This window comes from Podarcis tiliguerta (genome assembly GCF_965153285.1).
Source record: "Podarcis tiliguerta genome assembly, chromosome: 1".
Classification (NCBI taxonomy): domain Eukaryota; kingdom Metazoa; phylum Chordata; class Lepidosauria; order Squamata; family Lacertidae; genus Podarcis; species Podarcis tiliguerta.
This window is the reverse complement of record NC_139534.1, coordinates 51,710,981-51,731,534: the sequence shown is the minus strand read 5'-3', so window position 1 is coordinate 51,731,534 and position 20,554 is coordinate 51,710,981. Positions and strand designations below refer to the sequence as shown.

Sequence of the window (20,554 nt, the reverse complement as noted above, 5' to 3'; positions counted from 1 at the left end):
GATTTAGTGGGGGATAGGTTTTCTTTGCCTTTAATAAATAGCCAACCGTTTTACAACAGTACAATGTAGGACCGAATGCTGTCTGGAGAAGGGAAATTCCAGATTCCGTTTCTTCTGACTCATGAATCACACTGGGTAGCCACGTTGCTGTAAGCAATTAAAAATAATGACAGAGGGGAGAATTTTGCCAAGCTTAACTTCTCTTCCCACCCTGATGGGAGAAGCTGCATGTGCTTAAATTCTCTCTTGTTGGCAAAACTATCGAAGGCAGAGAAGTGCAGTGTTGACTCAGGCACCCAGCAGGTTCCCTTTTCTCTCCCACCCCCTTCCCCAAGTACCAGGATGGTCCTGGGGCACAGCAGAAGCCCCTGTGCATTTGGGGTGTTGAGCCCCCCATAACAAACCCCCACAGGGGCAGCCTCCAGCCGCCAGTCTCCTCTTCCCAGCGCCCATCCCTCCCCCCACGGCATTGCTGAGCAACAGCCTGGGAACATCTCACCTGGCTCCAGTGACACGTTGGCAGCTCCAGGTGAGGGACTCACCTTCCCAGCCGAGCAAGTGGAAAATGAGGGTGATGCTGGCCCTGCGGTGGCTTTTATAGGCCTGATAAAAATAGCTCTGGCTTGGCAGGCAGCAAGGGGGGCCAGGGCGTGGGGGGCTGCATGGAGGAGCCCGAGGGCTGGGTTGTCACCAGGAGAGTGCCGTCTCCCCTGCACACCTGTCATGGGCTCTGCATTTGCTCAGGGCAAATATTGACACAGCAGGGCAGGAAGGCAAGCCAGGCATGCGGGGTGGGGGGAGAGGGGGGCATCAGGAGCCCCCCAGATTAGCACCAGAGCCCTTGCTAATGGGGTTGATTAGAGCCAGCAGCCCGGGCAACTCGCTGCACAAAGAGCAGAGAGGGGGAGGGAAGGAAGGCAATGCTCATTAAACCTTCCCTGGAACAACACCAGCTGTCGCTTTCCGCCCACCTGCCTCTCTCACTTCGCTGCCCCAGGGCGGGCAGCGGGGGGAGGGGGAGGGAGGGAGCGCAGTCCCGGGCAGGTGTATGGCACTGCTGGGAACACAGGAGGAGAAGGGAGGAAGGAGGGGATGGGCATGGCCGAGGGAGGGACGTGTAAAACGTCCACATCCTGGTTCAGGTGCAAGGGGATTGGCAGGTGCCAAGGAGAATCGGGCTTGAATGTGCAGGTTTGGGAGGGAGAACAGGAGAGGAGGCTGTGCAGAGTTCCCTTTGTCACACCGCTGGCACTGGAAGGCAAACCAGAGGGAAGCTAGGTTGCCCATTTGTGCCAGGCAGAGGCCAGCAAATTCAAATCAGGCCTAAGTGGGAACAGTACCTTGAGTGCACTATTGAGGAGTGAGAGGCTGGAGAAAGTCACAAACTGAATGTAACTCAGCGTGGTGTTTATACACGTGTTGAGTTACCCACAGTTTGGAGACGGCCGAGCAAAAGAACTGCACACAATGTACTGGAGCTTGGGAGGTGACTGTATGCTTGGGCTTCTACTGGAGAACAGGATTCAGTCTTTCTATTAATCATTTGCCTAGTCCCTTTAATTATATTAAAGTGCTTTTCACAGTTTTCATTTTGCTATGGTATATTCCTCCCATTTTACATATTGGGCACCAAGGTGAGAGGTGTTCTTCCTGAAGGTCTACCCAGTGATTTCATGCTGAGTGGACTTGAACCTGTACTACACATCTACAGTCATTCCGCTTGGACAAAAGTCTTCTCTCCTTGGGATCCCTCTCCCCTTGGTCTTCTGTAAACAACATCAGCATTGGCAGAGCCACCGCTGAAGTCAGTGGGACAGAGTTCTCTCTAGGGAGACCAAAAAGGCCATGAGAATGAGATTTCTGTTAGGTATCTGAGCCAGAGACTTGGAAGAGAGTGTTGAGTTCTAGTAGTTAAGGCAGCTTTATGTGACTGAAAGGAAACATTAAAGCTAGTGTGTGCATTGCCTGTTCTGGGAATGCATTTCTGGTTCCATGTTGCAGGGATTAAACTATACAGTACTCCCAAACTGAGTTAATGGATGTCATCTAACGAAACAGTATTTTAGCTTTAAAAAAAAAAACACCCCCTAAAACAGGGGTCAGCAAGGTTTATCTTGCCTGAGCCGGATTGGTCCCATGGAGATCCCTCTGTGGGCTGGATTGCGTGCCTGTGAATGAGCGTGCACCCCCACAATTTTCGGCATATGCGCCTGCAAGATGCGTTTTTCAGCGTCTGCGTTGATGCGATTTTCGGTGCCCTGGAAGCGAAGTGCTGCGCTGGTTTAGCGCAGCACATGAGCAGCCAGCTCAGTTCAGGGGCAGCTCATGGGCTGGTCAAATGATCTCTACAGGACGCTTCCGGCCCATGGGCCTTAGGTTGCTGACCCCTGCCCTAAAACAGTGTTGGTAATTAAGGCCCCAGGACTCTAAGGCAGCCTGCAGTCAATGTTGCTAGGGGCTCTGCATCCCTAGAACCCACACTGAATGGAGTCTCTCCAGGCAAAACTAGAATTTATCCAAAGCACAGAACGGCTGCCCAAAACAGCTGCCACATCTGGAGTTCCTTTCCCCTGTAATATTTAGTAATGATACCATCATACTGTGCATTCACACACACCTTGATCCACATCGTGGGGCAGTGGACATGGGACCTCTGGCCTTAAGAGGCATTCCTGTGTTTTGCATAATGCCTAGTTCTCCCCTTGTATGCTATGCCAGCAATGAAATTGTAAGGTTGGAGTGGACTTGTACATCATTTAGAGTAGCCTGTCAGAAATGAAACTGAAATTTCCATGTGCCAGCAGTCCCATAAAACAGAAGGGCGTAGCCTTTGTTGTAGACTTTATGATCACTATAGCAGAGTGTAGGTGCATCTGATGTCCATGAAAACCTTATGTCATAATTTGTTATTCTTTCAGATGCCACAAGATTCTTGGTTGTTATTGTAGTGTATGTGTGGCAGCCAGAAGTGCCTGTAGGCTGTAAGTATAAGAAGGAAAGTAGAAGAAGGAAAGCAATTGGGGGTGTGTGTGAAAAACATCGGTAGGAATTCAAAGAGGTTAATTTTTCACTGAATTTTGCCCTTTTCCAAGATGACTTGACACTGTGTGGTTTTTCTTACTTAGATAACACTTACAGGGTGGACAATGCTTTACAATGTTACTTTGATTTCAAGACGAATGTGTGATATTACTCTTTCTCCCATTTTGCAGCTGGAAATCTTAAGGGCAAAGAGATTAGTGACATACCTAACACCATACAATGTGTTTTTCCCTACATATTTCAGAGACATTCTCACTCAATTTTCTTGTCTTAAGTGGCATGTTAGTTTCACTTTTGAGGGGACTCAATTTGTGCCTGCAATATAATGTGTGCAGTAACACCAGCAGCACTGGTGGGACCAGTATCAGCAGAAATCCAGGTGGGTGTTTCTTTTCTACATAATTATACAAAACATAAATTGAGCCATAAATTCAATATAAGACGTCTGCATAAAACTATATGTCACAGTCTCTTATAAATCCCTGATTTTCAAATGATAGACAGAAAGGTGATCATTTACTTCAGAGCTTTCTAAGCATTCCATGTTGGTGACACACTTTTTAGACATGCATCATTTTGTGACACAGTAACTCAGTTTTACTTGCAACCCGGAGGTTAAACTGCCTTATAAGAGCGTGGGGGGCATTTGCATGACACTACTACACACTGCAGCTGACACACTAACGTGTTGCGCCACAGTTTGGAAAGCTCTGGTTTATTTTGTTACAGTAGAACTACTGGGGCGGAAGGCAGTGAGCCCAAACAGTAGGTGGAACAAGAGACAATGGTAAGCAGAGCCAACTGATTCTTGTTTTGTCCCCTTCTTTCTCCCTGCTGAGTTCTTCAAGGACAACACGGGCAGTCAGTGTCACCCTCTGGAATGGTTCTAAGTAAAAAGACAGACAGGTGGGCTAACAGAAGACAGGGCCTTGTTTTCCTTAAGGGACCAGCCAGCGGCCACTGCATTGCATTTTGTTGGAAGTGTCATGAACAACACAGGACATTCTAATGGCCTTAAGAGCATTTTCCTTTCCCCAACAATTTACCTGTTTTTTTGTTATATACCAGGGGACGTACCATGTTCTCAAAAGATTTATTAAAGCAACCCAGGCATTCTCCAGTATGATGTTCCATCTTGTCTTACTGATGTTCTTCCCCATTCCCCCCCACACACTTATAGCAAGGATGCCATAGAATGACACCCTGTCCTAGCCAACAAAACTGGACCCTTATGCACCAGTTGCCTGAAGGAAAGCAACATCATCATCATCATCGTAAGCCTGCAAAGAACAGCCTGCCAACAGGTGATCCATCCACTGCTTTTGTTCTTTCTCTTTTTCAGAACAACAATGGAGAGATACAGCAGGTGTTAAATGTTTAACAGGTCTGAGGATCACACCTGGCCCAAAGAACCCCCCCCCCAAAAGGCTGTCAGGTGGGAAATGCACAACTGTTGTATCCCCTGCTTGTACCTGGTGGTACTGGAAAGAGCTGCTCCTGGTGAAATTTGCCTCTCAAATACGTCTTTGTGCCTGAGTTGTCATCTTAGATAGAAATGTGCAGTAGCTGTACTGTACATGCAGAATGATATCCAAGATGGCAGTGTCCTCATAAGACATGGATATCATCGTTGGTTTTTAGCATTCTGACCTCGGACAAAGATTTGGCAAGACATTTTGTGGTAAAATGAAATAGGTGTGTGTTGTCCATCTAATGTCAAAATTCACCAGGTGGTCTTGCCCTATTCATTGTTAATATTTATTTCAATTCATAGTCTTGCTTTTATTTTTAAGGTTTTTTTTTTAAAAATGAAGATAATTCTTTTATATATAACACATATGTATTGATGTGGATATCATTTTAAAACATGTCACTTGCATCAAGAATGACAGTGGGATAGCACCAGTTATAATTCAGATCAGAATCCACACGCAGTATAATTCAGGAAGCAGGACATTAATCAGTGACCCTAACTGGTTAAATGATGCTACTATGTGTTAGAAAATAGAGGGTCCCTGGCTGGGCAGCAACTTGACCAAGAAGGATCTGGGCTTCATGCATGTTCAGTCATTGAGTGTGGAATTATCTTCTTAAAGGACCAACATTCTTCATGATGCTCTCTGTCAGTTAACTTTGTGTATCTGTTCGAATGGGTCCTGTAGCAAGAACTATAGCCCTGCTGATTATAAATGTTTGTTCCTTTAAACCAGTGATGGTCAAACAGCTGTTTTGGGACTACAATTTCCATCATCCCTGACCACTGCTCCTGTTAGCTAGGGATGATGGGAGTTGTAGTCCCAAAACAGCTGGAAGGCCAAGTTTGGCCATCACTGCTTTAAACAAAAGGGGGTGTGTGTTCCAGTGTAGAGGGGGAAAGATGGGTTTTGAATCTGGGGAACCAACAGGGCACCAGGGAATAGGGATAGACATTTTCCATTGAAATCAGGAATGAGGATCTAACCCTTTAAAATTCATTACAATTGCTTGGGGGGTTGATTGTCATAAGTGATGTCATAGGCACATGTGCCCATGACGATTACACAAGAACACACTTCAATTAATAAAAAAATATTGCTTATAGAGTGAGGGTAGGAGATTTGCCAGCAACAAGAAGACTGTGTACTGGTAAAACCGGTTTTCCCTGTTGCAGAGCCTCAGTGTGAAGGAAGGACAACTGTGTTCCACAATCAAAACGCTCCAGGGTGGGGTGATTTGCCAAAAAAACCTGGATGTCTGTACACACTCCTTTAACAAGAGGACCAACGATGGACAAAAGGCTACTCTTTGAGAAACAGTATTGTCAGGGGTTCAGGAGCAGAGGCACAAGAAAGGGAGGAAATAGAGAGCGAGGGGGAGGAGTCCGAAGGAAATGTTAGCGATGACAGCGGTCCGAGGTCTCTGAGTCTTTCCAGCGAATCGGAAGATTCACAGAAAGGGGCTCCCATGGTCAGAGCAAGGGGGGTGCCTAGGGGGGCACCCCAGGAAGAAGGGGCCAGAGGGGACTCAGAGAGCAGCCGTCGGGAATCAGTACCAGCGTCCACACCAGAGTGCAGTAGGGGGGAGGAGTCCCAGGCATCGGGATCAGGCGGCGCACTGCCAGCAGGAGGACATGAGTCAGGATTGGCCACGCCTCCATCGGGGAGCGAGGAAACGGTCGAGAGGAAGGTTGAAGGCTGGGCGCGCGCGCCAAGTTCAAATGTACAGGAGGGCGGCGCAGTTGGCAGCCCGGATAGGGAGCCAGGTCCCAAAGCCCGCCGAAAAGAGCGGGAGGAGTCAGGGGGGTCAGCATCAGCGTCAGAGGAATCCAGGAAGGAAGGGACCCCGGGGGGTAGCAGGACCCAGAGGAGAAAGGAGAGACGGAAGAGGTGGAGTAAGGCTAGAATCTTAAACTGGTGTACAGGGGGCGGAGACTCAGATGGAGCTTCGCCGGTCTAAACCCTAGACGTAGAGCTGGGGCGCTCCGGCTTGAAAATGGAAACTGTACTTCAATAAAGACCTTTGTACATTACTACCGGCTAGCGTTGGTCCTCTGTGAGCTGGGACCTGGAGCCAGCTCTGACAAGTATGTATGGAAAAAAAAGGATATTCAATTGTGCAAAGGGTCTGGTGGGCATAACCACTGATGGAAAACTAAACAGGAATGTGCACTATGTGAAAGCAACAGTTAGGAAGTGTATGAAAACAGTGGAAGATTGTTGGCTAAACACCTCACCTCATATGTTAGATACATTCAAAATTGTTGCATGAAGTTATGAAAGATGCTCCATATATGTTGTTTAATCTTTTTCTTTCTCAACACGCTCCCACATTTTGTGAATTATGATCCTACAAAAGCTGCAACATTTTTTTTGCAAGCTGGAATCCAGATTGCACAAAATAAACTGGAGACTGAAATTATGCAGGTCACAATCCAGCCCTGCATCTGAGATAGATGCAAAATCCATCTTCTTTTGGAGCTATGAAGAGATTTCACACCCTTTTATATAGCAATTCACAGCATATTAGACAATAATCTTCCAAAATTTCTTTACATTGTTAGTCTTTTAATAGTAGAAGAGAGTAGAAAACAAAAGCAAATAGGGGTTTGTCTTCATATCAGTGCATGTTCCTGTCATTGTTCCCCATTACATAAATTTTGTACAAGACAAAGCAGAATGGAACTAACAATTAGACTCTGTGAATCCTAAAACATTAAATTTTTATCATGGTGTTTTATCTCTTCTACATAATACATATTTAAAACCTCATCCTCATAATCTTGATTTTTTAACCATATATCCAGAATCAATTTATCAGGAGATAATTTGTGTATTGATAAACCTTTACACATTTAGGCTATGATCCTATACACACTTACCTGAGAGCAAGTTCCACTGAACTCAGAGGGACTTACTTCTGAGTAGACATGCATTGGATTGCTCTGTTTACAGGCCTGTGGTAATAATAATAATAACAATAATTTATACCCCGCCCATCTGGATGAGTTTTCCCAGCCACTCTGGACGGCTCCCAATCAAGTGTTAAAAACAGTACAGCATTAAATATTAAAAACTTCCCTAAACAGGGCTGCCTTCAGATGTCTTTTAAAGATAGGATAACTGCTTATTCAGATGGGAAGGGAAGGGTGTTCCAAAGGGCAGGCGCCACTACCGAGAAGGCCCTCTGTCTGGTTCCCTGTAACCTCACTTCTCGCAATGAGGGAACCGCCAGAACGCCCTCGGCGCTGGACCTGAGTGTCCGGGCTGAACGTTGGGAGTGGAGACGCTCCTTCAGGTATACAGGACCAAGGCCATTTAGGGCTTTAAATGTCAGCACCAACACTTTGAATTGTGCTCGGAAACGTATGAAACATGGTTCATACAAATGAGCAAGTTGTTTCCCCTCTCAGTACATTTGAACAGAAGTATTTTTACAATTCTGTGTTTTTGTCTCTCCAGTCACAATTATTTCAACAATGAAGAGCCACTGACAATATATAATCCTCTTTAGAATAGAGAATAAAAATTGAATGAAGCTTGGGTGTCTAGGGGATACTAAAGGGCAAATGAGAACTAAAAGCAGTGTTGCAGTGGGTGGGGAGATAATAGACAAACTAAGAAAGGTGTGTTTTCCAGGAGGGGGGGGGAGGAGTGAATAAGGTAGGATAGTTAGTCAAGGCTGGGAGTCAGATTGCCTACAGTGATTGCATCATGGCTTGTGGGGTTGCCAGCTGACCAAATACAAACACATTCAACCTGGCCTGCTCTTGTGCTTTTTAACTGTTGCTTGATGTGTGATGTGTAGAAGCAGCTTGTCAAAGTAGAAAGGCAATCATTTTCACAACCAACATCTGTTCAAACTTATGTTAAAGGCACAGGCAGTGGCGTAGCGTGGGGGGTGCAGGGGGGGCCGGCTGCACCGGGCGCAATATCTAGGGGGGGGGGGGCGCTCGCACTTGCAGCTCTCTGCCCCTACCTGGCTCACTCACTCTCTCTCACTGCAGTGCTGGCTGTGCGAATCCGATCCGAGCTGCCGGGTCGCCGCCCACTGTGGAGGGGAGGGTGCCAGGTATGCGGTGCGGTGCGGAAAGAGAGTGAGGGACTATCTGGGGGAGCGACAGTGCAGCGGGGGCGCGCGCAAATTACTTGCCTTGCCCCGGGTGCTGACAACCCACGCTAAGCCACTGGGCACAGGAGCAAAGGTTGGTGCCTAGCTAATACCCTTTCCCCCCAGATTGGGCGAGGGGTTTTTCTCCCTGAGAAACTATCTCATGGCAAACAGCAATTCCAGTAGCAATTCCAGGAAGCTAGATTGCTGGCAAGGCACCAGATCCTGGCTGCATAAAGCACTTATTTGTTTCTTATTCAGCATTATGCTGTTACAATAGAACAGCACTTTGTGGTTCAAACATGAGTTGGTTTAGTTTTGTGATCCTGCAAGGGAGTAAGCAAGAGTCACAGGGCTAAGCTTGACTGCCAACTAGATGTTAATTACATGACTACAATTAATGTACACTTTTCTTTTCAGTTATGTACATCAGCCAGGAAGAAGCTTGACCATGGGACCATGTGGGGAGAGAGGGGTGAGTTTAACTCTTCAGCTTCCTTGCTGCTGACCCACGCTTAAAAACCAAAGAGAGAGAGAAAGATGTTTCTACACTTGAAATGCAAATAGCAGCTTCAGAAAGGCATTTTTGGGACCAGGAATGTGGCAGGAAGGCAAAGTGTTAAACTACTCTCCACATCTCGCAGGATCCTCAGACTGTGACTGCTATTTACATAAGGAGGGGGAAGTGCACAGTAATTGCATTCACATAATTATTGTCATGTTCATTTGGCCCTGAAGCTCCTCAGCTTGGAGGCTCCATGCTCAGCTTCCTTTCAAGGGCCTAGCATGGTGCTGCTTGCCATCATATAATGAAGCTATGCCATAGCTTGGCTCTGCGGCTCTCTTGGGTTTAGTTAGTTTCCCTCTCAAGGCAGCTAGCTAAAACAGCTCACAGAAAAGAGAAGCAATGTGCAGGCTAAAGAACAGAGCAGAGGTGCTTTACTAATAACAGCGAGGCCTCGAGCAGCCAGCCTCCCCAATAATTTAATCACATCAGACCACATTCCAGTTCACGTGTACGCAACCCAGGGCTGCTCTCCATGCAGTGCACCAACCCCTGCCCACCTTTTCCACCAAGCTTCAGCCATCACCTGCGCAACGGGGAAGATACTGCTGTTCCCAGGCTGCTAAGCAGCATGGACACGGCTGTTTTGGCTGCATCCTCTCTAAGTGCTTCCAATCCAGCCACGATAGATAGCTGCCCCTGTGCTTTGTTTCTCTTGAGATTCTTCCTAGGCTGTCTCCATTTGACACCTAAATACTACCAAGTAGCTAGTAGAGCTGTTGCCCTGGTTTGCAGATAGGTAATGATACTCAGGAAAAAAGAGCAGCCAAATTAAAGCCAATTCAGACTTTCTGAAATAAATTAGCTGCAGTACAAATACTTTGTTTTTTAAAAGGCTTATGGGTTCAGGTGTTAAGTCTCCCTTCTAAGGTGGCACAAGAAGTCTGTGATGGTGAGAGTTGTTGAAGATAGTACTGACAGTGTGGAGGGAACAAAAGTGTTTATTGTTGAACTAAACTGCTGTTTGAATAAAGCCACTGTTTTCAGTACTCTTCTCATGCTGTTTTAGTCACAGGAGCCTCTGCTCCAGAAACAGAAGCACAATATTTGGTTGCATGGAATTTGTCATCCTGAAGGTATGTCTGTACATCATGCCCTGTCACGTTTCATTTAATTTTTTTGCTCTCACCAACCTTGCAGAAACCTTTGCATGTGCCCTGTTCATACCCATATCTTCCTCCTAAAATTGCATGTTTGGAAATTGGGGGAGGGGTTGCTTTTCTCAATAAATTATGAATTTAGACCACCTCACATACCCCAATGACTGGGGCCAGGTGTCCTTGAGAGGAGATGGTGAAATAAGTTAAAATCTTTGCTAAAAATGAACAAAGCAGCTCTGGCAAATGGATGAGTTAGGCACAATGGCAATTCAGCATTGTAAAAAAAGGGGGGGGGGATGTTGATCAAGGATGATAGTCATGACATTAACCTAAGGCAAGACTACTGTCCACAGAAAAGTTTATAATTCTATAATGAGGTAAAGCTTTTGCACACAAGACATTGCAGTGAATGGCGTACCCGTTGGTTTATTGTCAGTCTGCTGGCTGGTTGCTGCATAACAGAGAACACAGGATCATGCTACCTCTCACACTTCAAATTCTTTGTTCCAGTTTTCATAGATCATTATATGTGTTGAGGTTATGCTAACAATTTTGTCTTACAATTAGAACACATTTTGGATAGATACCTCTGCAAATTCAAAAACAGGACATTCAAAAGAGATCTTTGAAAGATGCAAATCAAGCTGCTAGGAGAGTATATTTGGTGATGTTTAGAAACCGCAACACACTGCTATTACAGAACTTCACAGCTCAGTGGCTCAAGCCCGACAATGTATAGCATTCTGAAAATGTTTGTGTGGTGATCTAGCCTTTAAAAAAAAACACCTTCAAGGTTTGCAGACCTCTAGCTCCTGGAAACTAAAAAGGAATGACAGAATGAAGAGTCTCTCCATAAACGGCCTGTTTCTTAAACAGCTGCATGCTGAGGCTCAGGCCACCCCAGTTGGCTTTCCGTCAAGTTTGTATTATTTTAATCTTGGTTTGTACTGTTCAGAAAGGCTTTGTGGCTTGCATATCTGGTTGCCAGATTTCATTATGCAGGAATCGTAGCAGAAAGGAAAAGTGCACCCTGTGCTGTCCTTTGCGGAGGCTGGAGCGCTGACAAACTAGACTGCACTGCCCCTTGGTGGAGGGAAAGTTGAACACTTACAATACAATAGGTTTGCCAAGATGAAAACAAAGTCATCTTAATTTGAAAAAATAATCTCTCACACGCATGTCACAAGTGGAACCACTTCTGCTTTGGTGCAAACCAGAGTTGTATTTTGAAGGCTGCATGATAAAGATCCCGTGCTGTTATTGAATAGGGTAGGGTCACATAGGTTTCTTTGCAAGTCACTTCTCCTTTGACCCACCTCCAAGAAAGCAGCTTTCCAGTGGCACCATGGCTCCTACAGGGACCAGCCAGATGCAAATACTGGACTTGTGTGATACCAGAGTTCTTCAAGCCCCTAGGGGGGCAAGATGATGTGCCGCTGCCCTTCAGAGTCCTTGTTCTCTCTGGAGGCACAGGTCAGTGGTGTTGTGGTGGGGTGGAGCAGAGACGGTTTGTGCATTGGAGCAATGGGACTGATAGTTCTGAAATAAAAAGCTCCATTTCAGTTTTTACAACTTCATAATACTAAAGAAAGTATTCTAAAGCCCCAGGTCCAGTTTCTGACTTTAAAAGAGCATGGCTGGGCATGTTCTTTGCTAGAGACCTTGGGAAGATACCACCTAACAGGATCCCAATGGCACACATCTCATACTTTATTGCTTGATTTCTCTGTGTAGCAGCAGGTACCATGAGAACCTTCTATTCTGACTGATGCCCCCCTCTCCAGGCTTAACTTAACCTTAGTGGATTCCTTACTGCTTTTACCTCTTACTATTCTCCTCCGGCCAGCGGCGGAGTGTATGCTGACAGTGCCAGGGAAGCTGCTGCCCACTCTCCTCCTGCCCTCTGCCACCGGGTCATGTCTGCTACTGCAGCCAGGCGTAAAGCGCCTCACAACCAAGGAGGGTGGGTGGCAGCATTTCCACCAACACTTCTGCTTTCTGCTGCCGGGTCAGAAGTAACCCACCAGCAGAGCTGCTGCCGCTGGGCACAAGGAGTGCCACGGCCAAGGAGGGTGGGTGGCAGTGCTACTGCTCACTCACTTCCTCTCCTCCCCTGGACAAGCACCACAGCCAAGGAAGGAGCCTACTGTGGGGTCGTCTGTTTGCGCAGACCCTCTCAAAATTGCACCTGAGGCCACAGCACCCACAGCACTCACCACACTACACCTCTTCCTCCTCCAAGCCTTCTTTCCCTTTATTCACCATCTCCTTTAACTTAAACCATATACCCATTTTCCTCATCTTTTGTGCTTCCATTCTGTGGCCATTGAGCAGGCCAATCACACCACAAGGGGAGACAATCAAAAAAGGAAACCAATAGCATACAAAAGAAAAGATGGACGAACATTCCAACCACAAGGACATAAATGACCCTCTGCTACTAAGCTTTCATAGTTACTAAATAGGCATCAACCAAGTTCTTCTATCCTTTTGTTCTAGGCTCATACAACAATGAAATAATAATTAATACTTATTATTATTATTATCCCATACCCCGTTACTCACTTTTGGGAGAAAACAGTAGGGAGTGCAATGATTCTGGGTCGTGCTGTCAGCACTACCTCCCCACGACTGGCCTCCACCAGAACGTTTCTGATGGTGTTTTCCAGCACCATCTCAGTCAGATTTGAAAACGCTGGCAACCTTTAGAGAAAAGAGCATTTCAGTTCTCCCTGTCCAGGGAAGTTGGTGTTTCCAAGCATGCTTACAGAATGGTACTACAGAATATTGCCCACCCTACTCGCTACCTTTTTAATAGTATGGTTGACAAGTTGGCAAAGTTCTAACAAATCAAAGGCACACTGGCCTGAATGAAAAAAAGTTAAACCAGTTTTATTGAAAAGGTGTGTTCACAGACAGGACAGATGAATAGATGAATCCATATATAGAACTGAATGTCTATGATGGGACTCAGAAAGTACCAGCACACACACACCAGGCTAGTAAATGTAAGAGACATTCTAGGCTGAAGCTTAGGCACAGATTCATTGCTTCTCTCTAATACATCGGAATCCTTCTCAACTTCAGAGTAGCAGGATCATCACTGTGATGGATTGCATTTACTTTTTCTCTTAGATGTCCATAGAAGTCAGGGGTTGCTCACTTCTATGGGCAAAAGAAAAGCAACAGCCCTGTCAGGGAAGGGAGTAAATTTTGTCCCTAGCTCAAGTATGTGCCAGACTGCAGTCTCATTTATTTCTCCCATAGAAATGTATTTGTCCCTTTGCTTTCTAAAGGGAGTATACTGGAGTGGAGGGAAGAAACCATCCCTCCATCTCAGATACTGATGGGCTTAACATCAGGGATGAGGCCAAGTTTTGCACTACCTCTTCAATGTCTCCAATTATAGCTGCTTTACTTTCTCCCACAGACATGAATGGCTGCTTTTGGCTTTTGTTGAGGAAGAGAAATGCATCCCATGATATAGCAACAGGTACTTTGATAGTGCGGAATATAACCTAAAGCGTGTTGCTTTGCAATATTTTGAAATTTGGAATATTGTGGCAAGAGTTGGCATTTTAAGGACACAGGTGAGCCGCAGGGACATGGAATGAGTGACATTCTTTTAAATATTTTTTAAGTCGGGACACTAGCTCAAAAACATTGTTGAATCCTGCCCATTGTTCTGTGCATCTTTCACATTACTTAAGTATTGTCACCAGAATATAGCTATTTTGCTGAGAACCCCTACTGAGATATGCCCCTCAATTTGGCTCACCTGATAATGGTTTCTTTCTGCTCCCGGAATTGTTCCTTCCGAATAATGACACTTAGACTCTCTTGAGCTTCTAAAGTATCTGTAGGAGATCTCTCTTGTACTCCTCCAGCATCTTCCTCTTCTGCTCTACACTTAGGGCTAAACTCTGGGGAAGTTGGTGTTGTAGAGGTACCACCTGGACTGTGCTTTTGTTTGGCTGACTCCTCACTCCAGAACTGGCAGAAGTAGGGTGTGGGCTCTGCTAGGCTTCTGATCACTGCTTCCTGGAACTGGCTTTCCTCCAGCAGCCCCCTAGAACGTCAGGAGAGAATTCACTTTGGAATGAAAGACCGAGCTGGCTGCCTTTGTCACACTATTGCCCTCTGCCCCCAAACCCTGGGAATATGAAAAGCCAGCGTACACTTGAGACTATCCAGGTAAACATCTGAAGAGATACGTGTAGGAAAAAGGTATTGAAAGTCTTCCCTGAATATAGGTTCCCCCACATCACACTAAATTAGTAAAATAGGCTGCAGTGAGATGCCAAGGTGAATTATCAGTGAGAAAGCAGAGCAAAAGATGCAAAAGCTCAAAAGACTGCCACTCCCCATATGAACTGACCCCGACCCAGTGATCATCATTTGAGGCCCTTCTTCATGTGCCTCCTTCATAAGAGGTCTGGAGGGTGGCAACACAAGAATGGGCCTTTTCTGTGGTGGCTCCCCATTTGTGGAATGCTCTCCTTAGTGAGGTGCGCCTGGTCCCTTCACCTTTTTCGCACCAGGCGCTTCAACCAGGCGCTTGGCTGGTTAACATTTGATGGCTTTTTTAATGTGTTTGTGGGAGGGAGGTTATTGGTTTGTCTTTGTTTTATGTATTTTGTATTTTTCTGTTGTGAACCACCCTTAGACCTTTGGGTGAAGGGCAGTATACAAATTAGAAGAAGAAGAAGAAGAGTTTGGATTTGATATCCCGCCTTTCATCCCGCTAACATTCTCCTTTCCCTTCCTCCCCCACAACAAACACTCTGTGAGGTGAGTGAGGCTGAGAGACTTCAAAGAAGTGTGACTGGCCCAAGGTCACCCAGCAGCTGCATGTGGAGGAGCGGAGACGCGAACCCGGTTCCCCAGATTGCGAGACTACCGCTCTTAACCACTACACCACACTGGCTCTCTAAATTAAATAATAATAATCACCCTATGTCCACAATGGATTAAATCTTCCCTTTTCTGCAGGAATTTGAACTAATTTACCTTCATGTTACTTAGTCACTACAATGAAGTGGACTTGGACCAGGACAACCTGACTTTCAGTCATGAGGTTCACTCCGTTGCCTTGGATAATGCCAAGTCTCAGCCTAATTCACGCAAGAGCATACGAATCTGCCTTATCCAGAGCCCATGTGCCTCATTATTGACTACACTGACTTGCAACAGCTCTCCAGAGTTGCAAACAGGAGTCTTTCCCCAGCCCTTCCGGGAGATGCCATGAATTGAACTTGGGACCTTTTGCATGCCAAGCATGTACCCCGCCACACCCTTTCCCTATGGCCTTTCCCCACCTCATAGGATTACTGTGACGACACAGTGTAATAACTCCTGTACACTATTGCTGACCACCTTGGAGGAAGAGAAGGCAAATGTGACAAATGTAAATGCCTAGCCTTGCAATTCTATGCAACTGAGCAGACTCTTATGAAAGCATATTCTGCCTTTGAACAGCAGGATTCTGGTTGAGAAGTCACCCACTTGATCACTGTCGACAGCATGTCTGTCACTAGCTGTGCCTCCTGTTCTGTGCAGCTTGCTAACGTCATCATACATCCACTCTTGCTCCTGCTCCTGCTTCTGCTCCTGCTCCTGCTCAGAGTATTCCTTCTGATTGTTGTCTTCTTAAGTTGGCTGGAAAGAGGACAACAAGGAGAATTAAAGTGCCTTGTCAAATGGTACGAGAATGCCATGAACCACAGGGTCTCTAGAAAGAAGCCAACAAGATTTTTGTCCTCTGGCTCAGTTTGTTAAATTTCCCCACAATCCACAGCAGTGGGTTAGAAAGAATCAGATTCACACACTGCTTTTCTCAATTCCAACATAGAAATGTTAAGAAAAACAACATGTAAAGCAGCTTTCGTTAGAGTGAGATTTACGCAAGATTCACAATTTCCTTATGCATTGGGTTGTATTCAACTAAGTCCTACCTAGAGTAGATGGTGTAGACCAGTTGAAATTAATATGCTGGTCATGTTGTAAAGCAAGCTTCCCCTGAACTGAACTTGTGATTTTATTATTTTAACTGTTTTTAATTATGTTTTTAAATTATTTGTGTTATTGTATATTTTAATAAAGGAAGTTTTACTGTTCTCTCTTTTAACTATGGATTGATATTATAGTTGTAAACCACTTAGAAGCCATCATGACATATCAGTATTACAGTACAGTGGTACCTCGGGTTAAGAACTTAATTCGTTCCGGAGGTCCGTTCTTAACCTGAAACTGTTCTTAACCTGAAGCACCACTTTAGCTAATGGGGCCTCCTGCTGCCGCTGCGCGATTTCTGTTCTCATCCTGAAGCAAAGTTCTTAAGCCGAGGTACTATTTCTGGCTTAGCGGAGTCTGTAACCTGAAGCGTATGTAACCTGAAGCATGTGTAACCTGAGGTACCACTGTATATAAATTAATAATAATAATAATGTCCATTAACTTCACCAGGTCTACTCTGAGTAAGACCAGCATTGAATACCGCCCATTACTTTTTGAAGAAACCGTTTTGGATGCCTGTAACAAACAGCATCTCATTTATTTGTCTTGTAGGAGAATATACAGAGAACCAACATCTCCCCTGGGGACCTGAGGACGGGGCAAGGCCTTACCGGAAAAGGAAGTGCTGGGTCAGGTCATTAGGGAAGTTGACCAGGTAGTCATCAGTTGAGTGTGACCTGGCTGTAACCCCCAAATGCATGAGGAAGGGCTTGGGGGGCTCCGGCTTCACCCACAACCTGCTGGCATCTTTGTTCCTCGTGAGCTTCCTCTGGCTGCGGCTGGCAGGAGGGTTAGGCACATGGATGTTTCTAATGGGTGGAAGAGTCTGTTGGGGTAGATTTTAAAAGGCACTCTTTAATAAGTGGGTTGGAGCCCTCCAAAGCCAACCACCACTATGTGTTTTGTGTTCTCATTTTGTATTTGTATGTTGTAAACTACCCTGTCTTTTTGGATGAAGGGCAGTATACAGATTAAATAACAACCACCACCACCAGAACAAATCTGCTTAAAAGAGAAGTTGGGGTTTCTCTCTGTTTTATACACAGTTCCAATTTTCAGCCTTCATCTTGGTTCTCCCATGAATTAGGCTGTGCAGAGGCCTCTCTCTCAAACACAAATGTGTGGAGAAAAGAATGGACTATATATAAAAAATACAGTAATTACTCAGAACCTTCACCGCACCATTCTTAGGGGCTCAGTACTGGACTTAGAAGTACCCTCAAGCTAAGAACCTGCTCCTTCAGCAAAATTGTGATTCCCGTCCAAGCACCACACACACACACACACACACACACACACATATATATTCTGAAATTTTTTTCTGTGCTGCTATATCACAAAATATCATGGTAGCATATACGGCTATATATATGATATAAAACATCATTTAAAGATGAAATTAAAAATTCAAGAATACAGATAATCAGTAAGGCTAATCAAAATTAAACGGCTCCAAAGGTCTGTTGGCCCAAGTAGTCTTCAAGAGGCCTCTGAAAGTCAAAAGCAAGGATGCTTGCAAAATCACTGCTGAACACAGTTCCACAGCATGGGACAGGCAACTTCTCTGGACAGAAGAACCACCCCAACACCCTTATCCAGCCCATTACCAAAGTCAGGCACTGGTTTACCATGCAGAGAAACAGAACTATGTGTCCTCAGCATATTGATGACAACACACTCCAAAACACCAGATGACCCTTCTCGGTAGTTGCTGTGCCCAGGAAGCCTGCTTGCCACATTGTGGTTAGACTATATGACTATTCCTTTCTTAAGGAAAACTGATTCTGTAGGCTGGAAGCTGAAGCTGTTTTTGCACACCACTGATTGGCTGGTAGTGGTAACTTTTGATCCCATACCTCCCCAGAGCAGTTTTGCAAATTAAACCACCACCGCCCCACACACAAACAATACATTTTTTAAAAAAATGTGAAGAGATTTTGGATCACATCAACATTTAAATAGTAGTTCAGTAAACATTTTTAAAAGGCAGGCAGCTCACCTAAACCACTGGGGAGCAGGGAGTAATGGGACACAACTACAAAATCAGTATTTAAAATGGACTATGCAGTGTAGTGGAAAGGCAGACAGAAATCTGACACATACATCAAAGTGGTGGGGACTAGCTCTTGTTTTTAGATAATCCATATGCCCCCAAAATGCACTTTTCCTGATCATCATACTGGATTGCTACCCACCCTGCAGCAAAGCATTTTCAAATAATACAGAAAAGCTATACAGTCAAAACAGACCCAACAAATGCTTTGATAGCAACACACAATTATTCTGTGTGCATGGGCACTTCCATTCTGTCACCAAAATGCCAAATTCTTAATCAAGCATCCTAGCTCTGAAATAAGAGCCCCATTGGTTCACTGCCCTATCAGTCACCCTCAGAAATCTCAACATATTCCACTTCAGAGAAGGTAACAGCCAACTTATTACCTTGTATTTCCGGATCACTGGATGTGTGGCAGAAAGCTTTGCTGGCGCCAAGTTTGAAGCCCCCTAAACAAAGGGAAGAAAATCATAGTAAACATAACCATGATGCTGTTACACAATGACATAAAGTAAGGTACTCAATGGTGCAAAGTAAAGTATATGCAAATGTTTATAACAGAGCCCTGGCAATTTTGTTTGTTACTGTAAAAGAGCCAAAGGAAGGTGCAGTTGTGAGCAGAGGGGAGCAACAGTCAATGGAGCAGGGGCTTAACCCTTTCTGTACCAGCCATATTTTCCTCAAACTGCTTCGCCCCATGTGAGGTTCTAGATGGATAATCTGGAACATCATAGGGGGAAATTCTTCCTTCCTTCCTTCCTTCCTTCCTTCCTTCCTTCCCTAATGCAATAATAGCCTGCAATTTGCAAACAGAATGAAAATACAGAGTTAAAAACATAGCAATCACAACAATGTGTGTAAGAGATTTCGAGGAAATTGCCTACAGAGTAAAGGTTCAAAATTCTTTTCTCCCTTGCTCCTCTTCTGCTCACAACAACAGCCTCCTGAGATTCCTCTGTATTTTTGAAAAGGCATATAGCTGTGCTTCATAACATGCCTTTTCATATAACATGTACAAGTACACTAGTCAGGGAGCTGTAATTGGCTGCAGCTGCCTGCTGAGTGTATCCTAACCAAAAATCCAAGTTTGCCTTCATGTAACTTGTGAAATGGCCTTGAATTTCTGTGCTGAATGGCAGGAATTTAGTAAACTTCTGTGAAAATCTGCCAACTCGTGACACGGTTTGCATAAAACTGCAGAACAGTTATGGAACTGGTTCCTCCCTCTTTTTCTGTTCCCTTAATATGCTCCATCTAAAAGGCACCTCCAAAATGTCAGTATTTTGTGGGAGGGAATCAAGTGCATAGCAGAATGTTAGGTTTTTGCCATTAAAGTGGATGAAAGCAACACATCCACTTAACAAACCCCAGACTTTTTGTCACTTGCAACGTGATGGGGAAATATGTTGTAAAGTGGGATGGACAAGCGCCTAACAGGAGCACATATAAACACGCTGCAAGCAAATAAGGATGAATGCTCAACAAACAGGTGGTCTGGAGGGGCCCTAAACATCCTGGCTTTATTTTCAACATACAAATTAGCATACGTAGATAGATGAGGACAGGTGCCAATGCAGGAATCCTGACAAGTGTTATCATCAGAAGAGGAAATTTGCAGAGCATTGTATCTGACATGAATGAAAAGAAGATGAGTTTTTATGAGTGTGAAGCAGGCAGATCTAATGCACGGTGTCAGGGGTTCAGGAGCAGAGGCACAGGAGAGGGAGGAAATGGAGAGCGAGGGGGAGGAGTCCGAAGGAAATGCCAGCGATGACAGCAATCCGAGTTCTCTGAGTCTTTCCAGTGACTCGGAGGATTCACAGAAAGGGGCCCCCATAGTCAGGGCAAGAGGAGTGCCCAGGGGGACACCTCGGGAAGAAGGGGCCAGAGGGGACTCAGAGAGCAGCAGCTGGAAATCAGGACCAGCGTCCCCCCCAGAGTGCAGTAGGGGGGAGGAGTCCCAGGCATCGGGATCAGGTGGCGCGCGGGCAGGGGGAGAACATGAGGCAGGAGTGACCACACCCCCGTCAGGGAGCGAGGAAACGGTCATCAGGAAAGTTAAACGCGCGCGCGCGCCAAGTTCAAATGTACAGGAGGGCGGCACGGTGGGCAGCCCGGGTAGGGAGCCAAGTCCTAAAGCCCGCCGAAGAGAGTGGGAGGAGTCAGAGGGGTCAACGTCTGCGTCGGAAG

General features: G+C 45.5%; 2 protein-coding genes and 1 long non-coding RNA gene across 7 annotated transcripts in view; 1 reads left to right on the top strand and 2 right to left on the bottom strand.

The window, feature by feature from the left end:
* The window catches only part of CRYBA2 (crystallin beta A2), a 28,028-nt gene extending 27,400 nt beyond the window's left edge, over positions 1 to 628 (bottom strand). The window contains exon 1 of the mRNA XM_083441618.1: positions 624 to 628. The gene's annotated coding sequence lies outside the window, so the exon portion shown is untranslated. The remainder of the gene's footprint in view (positions 1 to 623) is intronic.
* On the top strand, positions 101 to 17,478 carry LOC310678204. Of its 2 annotated transcripts, none has more exons than XR_014511687.1 (7): positions 101 to 529; positions 4,223 to 4,346; positions 5,693 to 5,836; positions 9,049 to 9,103; positions 10,203 to 10,269; positions 13,724 to 13,786; positions 16,861 to 17,478. It is a non-coding gene; the product is annotated as an uncharacterized lncRNA (long non-coding RNA). The 2 variants fall into 2 exon arrangements; XR_014511688.1 differs by lacking the exon at positions 16,861 to 17,478 and adding an exon at positions 15,286 to 15,792 and having other exon boundaries at positions 151 to 529.
* CFAP65 (cilia and flagella associated protein 65) overlaps positions 10,119 to 20,554 on the bottom strand; it is a 42,000-nt gene continuing 31,564 nt past the window's right edge. For all 4 annotated transcript variants that reach the window (XM_083441493.1, XM_083441492.1, XM_083441491.1 and 1 more), the window contains exons 28-33: positions 18,751 to 18,813; positions 16,920 to 17,134; positions 15,799 to 15,951; positions 14,072 to 14,362; positions 12,859 to 12,996; positions 10,119 to 11,832 (exon numbers count right to left, since the gene is read on the bottom strand). In XM_083441493.1, the coding sequence (XP_083297619.1) occupies positions 11,706 to 11,832; positions 12,859 to 12,996; positions 14,072 to 14,362; positions 15,799 to 15,951; positions 16,920 to 17,134; positions 18,751 to 18,813 (987 nt within the window). In that variant the 3' untranslated portion in view covers positions 10,119 to 11,705. The remainder of the gene's footprint in view (positions 11,833 to 12,858; positions 12,997 to 14,071; positions 14,363 to 15,798; positions 15,952 to 16,919; positions 17,135 to 18,750; positions 18,814 to 20,554) is intronic.